Raw genomic sequence first — 9,486 nt, 5'->3', positions numbered from 1 at the left:
TGCCTTTTGGGGAGGGTCACCATTTTTCGCACTTAATAGATGGTAAAATGTGGCTGATAGATATACTGCTTTGTCCTAAAATATAATATCATAATACATGGGAATCTAATTTGAGCAAACTATTAACATTTTCCCCATAAGACAAGCTATATCTGTACATTTAAACACGTTTGATAATTCATGTAATGTACTTTGTTTGAAGTGGCAAAGTGTGGCAAGTGCAAGTGTGTATATATACAAAAAAATTTGAAATTTGGATTTCATTGATAATGTTGATTCACTATACATGGAAGTCTATGAGAAAACTAGCAATATCTATGCATTTATAGACATTTGATCATTGACATAAATGTATTTGATTTGAAGAGGGTGGTTACAACCAGTATGTGTAAAAGAAATTTGATTGTGGAATTTCACCGAGGATGTTGATTCACTATCAATCAATCAATCAATCAAAACATTTATAAAGCGCCAGGATCAATAACCATGTATTTTCAAAGGCGTAGTTTTTAACATCAGTGTTCATGCGCTTTGGCAATGAAGTAAGTCTTGAGCTTTTGTTTAAAAATGTTAACACTTTCTGCCTGTCGAATGTCAGAAGGTAGAGCATTCCAAAGTTGTGGTGCTGTGATGGAGAAAGCATGTCCGCCATATGTTTTAAGTCTGTAGTTTGGTACACACAGCAAGTTCTTAGAGTTGGAGCGTAGTGAACGACAGGGTTTATATGGCTTGATCTGATCCTGAATGTAGACTGGGGTCAGACCGTGGAGAGCTTTGTAAGTTAGCAGGAGAATTTTGTAGCTAGTCTGTACTGAACTGGCAACCAATGAAGACTGCAAAGTACTGGTGATATGTGATCTGTTCTTCTTGAACGGGTGACGATTCTGGCTGCGGTATTTTGAGCTCGTTGAAGCAGCCCGATATTGGATCTGGGGAGACCGTGCAGAAGTGAGTTACAGTAATCCAATTTTGACGACAATACAGCATGCATTAACACCTGACAAGTTTCCTTGCTCAGATATTTCCTGATGGATCCGATTCGACGTAGATGGGCATAAATTGACTGGCAGGCTGTTTGGATATGCTTGTGAAACATATGGGTATTGTCAAAGATAACTCCAATATTCCGGGCTGATTTACACTATTAGTCCATGGGCCAGGAACCGAAACCCTCCCCCCCCCCTAGGGATTTTTGCAGACCGATATTTTCTGAAAGCTTTAATCTATCCAGCTGTCGGAATCAGGTTGTCTGCAGTCATATCGAATATGCATGTGGCTGTGGGGAGCTGTTGTCATGGTAACGGCAGCAAAATTTGAGGGGTGTGCATAAGATTAAAAAATGTGATATTTCAGGAACTGAAAATGGCAGAGATAAAATTCAAACAGTTATTCTTACTTATTTGGACACGTGCTATTCAATGATGACATAACCGATAGGGTCAAAGGTCAAGGTCACCTTGAAAATTGAAAGGAAAGTAGAAATTTCACTGTTTTTGATTGGAGTCTATGAGAAACGATGAATAAATTTTTTACAATACTAAACTAACTAAACCTGTGCTTTTATAAGTGTTTAACAATTGATACAAATGTAATTGATTCAAATATGGTGTTTGAAAGTTCTGATGTGGACAACAATTATGATAATTGGAATTTCACCTTAAAAGTATTATTTCATTTCTCATGGTACTCTACAGGGTGGTTGGAAAGACTAGAGTGTCAGTTATAAACTTCAATAAAACTAAAATATAAAAGTAGTCAACATTCTCTGTGGAATAAAAAAAACTAGACATTTGAGCACAAAGGTATTGAAGAGTTATAGACTGTTGAAACTTCTGAAAAACTGACCAAATAAGAAGAAGTTGGGGAGTCCTTAGTGTATTAACTATGGTAGAGGTCCCCTAGCTTTTAATAAAATGTTTGAAAAGGGAAAGTCATTATTTGCTGTTTTTCAGGAAAGTTTGACAAGGTGGTGCTTGCATTCAGAGTGAGTGATTGCTATTGTGAATGCATTTTTAGATTCTTTGTGTGTCAAAGAGGTGTCAAAAGTGAGATTAACCAAAAAGACTGCTCTGTGACTTCAAAACAGGGGTGCAAATATGGCTTGTTTTCAACATTTTTGACAGAATAACAGTTTTCCTACATATTATACAAGTTATGCCAATTTAATCCAACCTTTGAAATGAGATTTGGACATGGAATTTTTACAGCCTATTAACAAGGTTACAGACAAGATGACTATGGCACAATTTTCCTGTATTTAAAGTACTTTTTGAAAAATCACATTTTGAAATTTGAAAGAATTTTTAATAACTTTTTGATATGTAAACCCATGTAAAATCATAAAAACATTTTATTTACAAATCCTGCCGTACAAATCTTACAATTAATAGTGTCAACATATTTATAACTAATTTGGTAATATTATGTACTATCCAATTATTATTAAATTCAAATATGTAAAAAAATATTAAAAATTAAATTTTAATATTTACTGGTCATATTTCAAAATCACGGCTGCAAATATACAATGTTTATATTCTTTGGAGAAAGTATTAAGTAAGGGAGTTATCCTGAAAATTTGAACTAAATATCTTGAAACTTGACATTAACTCTGAGAAAAGAATAGGTGCAAAAATAGCCTTTCCAGCCACCTTAAATATTTTCCCTGACAAAACTTGCTAAATCTCTAATATGTAAGTAATAGGCATTGTTCATTGCTCAAAGCGAGCTTGATTTACAAGGAGATATGCCTCAGAGTTGCCAAGGCAAGATGTTCATGTGACAGATCATTATACTCTTATTCAGATTTATATTTTGATTTCTTTTTTTATTTATATTTATATTTAGACTTCAGAGAATGAAATCATGCAGTGAATCATCTCTATTTCCTAGAATATTTTTGAAATTTTGTTGCTGACCATATGGAGACCAAGTTTGCTCCATGAATTGATGAAAACTCAAACTCCTCACTAGCCCACCATTATAATCTTTGAACTATTCTTTTCATCCATAATGCAGTGCATGAAAATTTCATTGAAAATAAATGGTGGGACTCAGTCTAGTGAAAACATGTTGTAGGTGTAATTGTGTACACAGCATACAAACCTTAGATATCGTTTGCATGCAGTTTCTGAAAAATTGTTTTTCTTAAAAAATGTACAGACTTGAATATTATACCAAATTTTAGTCTTACGCATGCATAAAATTTTATAGTAAGCGTGAAAAAAACAAACATTTCTAAATCATATCAAGCGTCATAAGTGTCTTGTCCTCAGAAGGAACAGTACAACAGCTTTCCTGTATTACCAGCTAACTGTGACCGACCACTGAGTACATACAAGTTGGCAGCGGCGATTACACATGCCTGCGCTTGCCTTTAAATTTATAGAAATTGGATTGAAATTTTTCAGCTGTATTCAAAATGCTTTCATGTAAAATTTGAACTTCTACGATTAAATATAAGACCGGTGTCGGACATTACTCCATTAGACTAAGTTGTACTTATCATTCATTTTCCAGAATGTGTTAGTTTTAAAAATTTGATGCCTCGAGGGTGAGGGTCTGTAAACTTCTTTGGGCAGCTTCAGTATGTACCAAAATTTTTGCCAAAATATCAGTGTGCTGTTTGCCTGCATTGATGGGTACCAAGGATATGGGAACCTTGCGTTACTGACAAAACCGATTCAACCTTCTATTTATGAGGCTTATGTAAACTTCTGCATCTGATGAAATAAAGCAGAACATATCTGCGCCAACACTCATTCCGTCCGTCTTTTTCCATTTTTTCCCATGTCATTCAGCCAGCACTATAGTGAGAGTAGCTGTTTTGATTGAGTTATACTGTCCCCATCACCTGACCTTTCTTATGCAGCAGTTACTTGCTGGCAACACCGGGGTACTCACCCCACAATTGTGGGATTTTTACAGACCCTTAACCCTGGGGCATCTTAGTTCTCATGAAATATATCCTAGCAATTAGCAGCAACTTACAATGTGATATTATATGTACTGATTTTGCCAAGGCATTCAATATAATTAATAATAAATTATTACTTAATAAGTTGACTTCTTTTGGTGTCCAGGGCACCTATCTGAAATGGTTCAATTCATATCTTCATAATAGGCTATACAGAGTGATTATAAAAAATGCCTTTTCTGAGTGGACAACTTTTGTTTTGGACGTTCCTGAGAGATCTCACCTTGGTCTGCTTTTTTAACCACATCTGTGATAATCTCGTATCACACTTGTTACTTTTTGCTGATGACATGAAGATTTTATTTATTCTGATAATGACTCAATCTTTACACTGCAATCTGATATCAAGAGAATCGTCGGCTGGTTTGACATGTTGTTACGAGTCTTAATCCTACCAAATGGGTACCGTTCTCACAGGTCTTGGTAAATTAGCTAGAGGGTAAGAGTCGAATCAGTAAAAAAACAACATTTTCACAGGCAAGTATATAGACTGCTTGTGGGAGTTGCATGGCCACGTACCCTTGACATACATTGGATACATCGATAGCTCACTGATTCTCGCCACTAGTAAAGTATGATCCACACCCATTTCAAGTATTTTGGAGCTGCTCAACCCGGATGAAATACCGGAAATAATTTTATTAATAATATTCTTATTTTGTAATTATTAAAAAAATGTTACTTTGACTTAGATTCATGGAATCCCACAGCCTAATTGAAAGACTGGCATACAATGTAAAGATTAAGAAAATTTTGTTTGAATGTGAAGGTGCTTCCAACTGTGGTGAAGCTAGATGCAATACTGTAGCAAACCTTGAGCTACTGAATTGCAGAACTACCGGTAGTGTGTTGAAGCATGATGTTTGATTCCTGTAGCAACATGCTTGTGCTTTAAAACATTTTCAACCTGCAAAAGGTAGTCTTGCGCTTTTCATAGCTATGGCAAAGATGAGTAGGATACTACGGATTGGTAGAAAGGTAAGTCTACGCTTGAACATCTCTGATATTATAACATGAACGTTGCTGGGGCATACTATTATCTTATCTACCTCCATAAGCAATACTGTGATTACATGAATAACAAACAATTTTAGCAAGAAGTGGCTGATTTTGCTGTTGTAAAAATCACCTTATATGTTTGAAATATCTTATGATTATGAATAGTTCGCTGAAATAATTGTATCTCTTGGGCCTAGCTCTGCATGGCAGGGCTATATGTAACTGGTGACACCTCCCGCCAGGTCCCCTTTACTTCGATCCACACCAAAACAAGGTTGCATATACCATCTCATCCCGTACCATTTCGCATCAAAACCACTTCTTACCAAAACAACCTCTTTGCCCTAGGAGTCACATCATCCCAGCCATTTCACCTCCAAAACAACTCTACTCCCCAAAACAATCGTCAATCGGTAAACATGAAAATAACAAACCACTGTCCACTAACTTGTTGTCATCACCTATCCATCATCCTGTGACTAAATTAAGTCATTACAGTGTACATATTTCGAGAAAATGACATTGTGCAATTCCAGGCACCAGTTGTAGCTTTAAGTAGTTTGCGGTTTTTGTTTTCTTAATTAGGCTGATTACAGTTTTGTGCAAGAGTAAATGGTTTATGGTAGCCAAAATGTCTTGACACAGTAATGCTTCAAAGTTGAATGTAAAAACAACAAAAGTTTCATATTAAATGTAACAGTAACCACTCAAAAAAAGTACATTTAAATCTAATAGATGACTCTACCAAGAATGAAAATCAGATTACGTAGCTTGGATGATAAACAAGTCGCGTAAAAATGCACTACTTCAATATGGGCGGATAACCACATATGAAAGGCAATGTGTGATACTGGCTCAACCTTGGAGAGCTGTCTTACACGCGAACATTACTATAAAACACAACACACAGTTAAACAACAGTGTGTCCGATATGAATGGCTTTGAATTCTCTAAACAGGTAAAGCAAAATTTCACCTGGTTACATATACTTTTAATAGGCTAATTGGTTTTAGTACGAGGTGGTACTTGGGATGAAGTGGATAGGGACGAGATAGTACTCTGGCAAATTCCAAAGCCAAGGCCAAGTCGAGCATAGCTAAAACCCCCTAGGTCCATTGAAAATGTCTGCATGAGCTTTTGCAGCTGTATTTATATCTAATGCAGACATATTTTGTGTCTAATCTGTATGTTATACATATACATCCATGTCGCACTATTGATTATCCTACACTCATGATTAGTGTGACGTGTGACAGTTATGTGAATATCCATGTGTATTATAATTCTAAGAAAAAACTTTGTTGCTCCCTGGATTGACAACATACCCATCACAGTAAATGTTTCAAAACGTTCGATGTATAGCATTTGACGTGGACGCAGACACAAATCACTGTGAATTTCTAGTTTAAGGTAGAACGCACCTCGGGGACAGACATTCGGACTCTCAAACTTTTACAATTCTCTTCTGATATACAACATGTGGGGGTTCATTTTAAAGCTCTTGGTGAAAGAAAATTTTTCACCGGCTTAGTTTTTTGAAATTCGAAAATTTTTATTTTTCGCCATAGAGTTAACACAGGGATGGCGGCCATTTTGAATTTCTAATATCGGTAAATCTGTGGTTATTTGTTTCTCTAGTACCAAAATTTGCACGGTGACCCCTTATTTTTATTCTTGATTTTGAAAGAGAATGATTGAAAGATTCCTTGAGGAAAGTTAGAGCAAAAGTTTAAGTCTTTCACTTTCGAGGTGCATATTACCTTAAGCAGCCTGAGCTCCTGACAGGATGATAACGTGTGTATAATCCGTAGTCATCTTGTGCTATGATTTGCAGTGGCACTCCCTCTTTGCACAAGATGACTGCGGATTAGAGGTTGCAATTTAAAAGGACGCGATCCCATTCACAAATGCTCCGTCCAGCCATGCAGGGATAACAACATGAAGCAGTGAAAACAAATACGATACTCTAATACTTTCTCTGGTAGAATAATTAGATCTTGAATCACAATCTGCCCAGTAACTAGACTATTGGAGCAGTGAATCCGAGCATGGTCTATTTTTTACATCCATGATCCGAGGCACAGCTGCCGTTTGCATCTTGGATATGCACGATATGATGTACCATGGAGGTACATCCTCCATGGATGTACATACGCGGTACGGTTTGAAAATGTGCTCTTGGTGACCCGACCTGACCTAATGTGACCTGATCTATATTATAATTAGAAGAGAACCCGGATGGGCTATTAATATGGCGGTGTCACTGTTTTGTGTCACATTCCATAACGGTCAGACTGGAGTAAATATAGTCCTTGGCAAGACTCAAGATTGAAATGACACAGAAATTTCAAAGGCATAATCCATACGACAATTTTAGCACAACGGACTCTGAGTCAGGCGAAGATACAAAGTTTATTGTCGGCGACAGTGACGCCAAACGAAGATGGGATACGAAGCCTAAAGGGTGAGGATATCTGTAGCAATAGCATGTTGGTGTTTTTATTAAAAACGGTTAGAATATGTCAATATCTTAGCAGTTTGCTGCTCGTATTTGATAAAGTCCTCATGCTTACGCAAGTCGTCCCTTATCTTTTACCTATAGTTTTACATATTTTAGATTCAACAAACCATGGAGGTAAACCATAACCTCCACGAACAAACAAAAACAAGTGCAGAAATCTGAGGTGTTTGATTAATGCCAGCTGTACCAGCGGCATTTATAAACATGGATGCATATACCCGGCAAACTTGTTCATAACTTCAACGCTGATTCTTGTTAAACGTACTATCTAGTCAATCCGGGTGGCAGATTGGAAGTTGTCGGGTTTCTTAGTGCACGGTCATTCGGGGTACCGTGCTACACGGTGCAAGGTGGTATGAGTTTTCGACATGCCTTCCTTTGTTGTAACCTGACGTGATAACGAGTTTTCACATGCCCTGTTCTGGCGGTTTACCAAAGGGAGAACCACAAAATCCTCACATCCCTATTATGATATTTTCCATTTTCAAATTTAATCCAAAGAGCTAACAATATTTTTACATAACTATTGCAGTTTCAAAGGAAAACAAAAGTTTGAAAAGACAGGAATACCTCATAATCTTCTTAAAGCCGCACTTTTCAATCCCAGGTTCTCGCATTAGAGGAGTTCTCCTCCAAGTCAAACGCTTGGCCAGTACAATGTTTGATTTCTATAACATTGATTACACAAACTGATCTCAACCTTTTGTCACATTTTGCTAATCCTGCAAACAGAGTTTATGCAAGCTTTTGATTGACGGTCGGTTCAAATTGCCAACAGTCATTGATTCCCCACCACAAACGCTTGAATTTCCTAAAATATTGTCTTCCAGTCGCGTTAGACTTTGAATATAACCACAGAGTTACATCGGCAGCAACTTCGCGCTGACTGCTTGGCAGTCTGTCTGTGGTTTTGCGGCCGGGGAAAACTAAAAAGTCGCATTTTCTGGAGCGTGTGCCTGCGTGTTGCCTGTTTGGTGTCCACTTACACAGTGAACGCCGCCATAACTTGGCGTCCTTTTAAAGGGAGGCTCCGCCTTTAACAGCATAGTTGAAGCTTATCCCTGGTCTTTTCCAACCTTGGTGGGTTTTGGGGGATGGGCTTTAAAGCCGCACTTTTCAATCCCAGGTTCTTGCATCAGTGGAGTTCTCCCCCCAGTCAAACGCTTGGCCAGTACAATGTTTGATTTCTATATCATTAATTACACAACCTGATCTCAACCTGTTGTCACCTGTTGCTACTCCTGCAAACAGAGTTTAATACAAGCATTTGATTGACAGTCAGTTCAAATCGCCAACGGTCATTGATTCCCCACCACAAACGCTCGTATTCCCTAAAAATTTGTCTTCCAGTTGCATTAGACTTTGAATATAACCTCAGAGTTCGATCGGCAGGAACTTCACGCTGACTGCTTTGCAATCTGTCTGCATTTTTGCCTGTTTGGTGGTCACTTACACAATAAACGCCATAGCTTCGCATCCTTTTTAAGGGAGGCTCCGCCTTTAATACTTAAATTGCAACCTCTAATCACTTGATAGACAGGTAGAAGTGAGTCTTCTCTCAGCACTTTCTATGCTTGAATATGGCCCTTCACCTCCTGTGTTGATCTGGGGAGTATATCAGTCACGCAACATCTCAGATATAATGACGACTTGAACTTTTCAGTCATTATGTATATCCACAGTCCCTCCACTAGTATAATAGTATATCCACAGTGTGTGGAGCGACTATGGTATATCTATAGACAGTAGAAGCGTCTTGCTTCTATTGTCCATGGTATATCTGTGAGATGTTGAGTCATTAGTACATCTGTGAGATGTTGACAGTCATTAGTATATCTGTGAGATGTTGACTGTCATTAGTATATCTGTGAGATGTTGACAGTCATTAGTATATGTGAGATGTTGACTGTCATTAGTATATCTGAGATGTTGACAGTCATCAGTACATCTGTGAGATGTTGACTATCATTAGTATATCTGAGATGTTGAC

General features: G+C 37.5%; 1 protein-coding gene across 1 annotated transcript in view; it reads left to right on the top strand.

Annotated features, from left to right (window-relative positions):
- The first annotated feature begins 7,196 nt into the window (after positions 1–7,196).
- LOC139130641 (protein inturned-like) overlaps positions 7,197–9,486 on the top strand; it is a 64,243-nt gene continuing 61,953 nt past the window's right edge. The window contains exon 1 of the mRNA XM_070696383.1: positions 7,197–7,439. Coding sequence (XP_070552484.1) covers positions 7,309–7,439 — 131 coding nt within the window. The 5' untranslated portion in view covers positions 7,197–7,308. The remainder of the gene's footprint in view (positions 7,440–9,486) is intronic.

This window comes from Ptychodera flava, chromosome 4, assembly GCF_041260155.1.
Source record: "Ptychodera flava strain L36383 chromosome 4, AS_Pfla_20210202, whole genome shotgun sequence".
NCBI lineage: Eukaryota > Metazoa > Hemichordata > Enteropneusta > Ptychoderidae > Ptychodera > Ptychodera flava.
The sequence above is the reverse complement of the archived record's forward strand: the minus strand, read 5'-3'. Positions and strand labels throughout refer to the sequence as shown.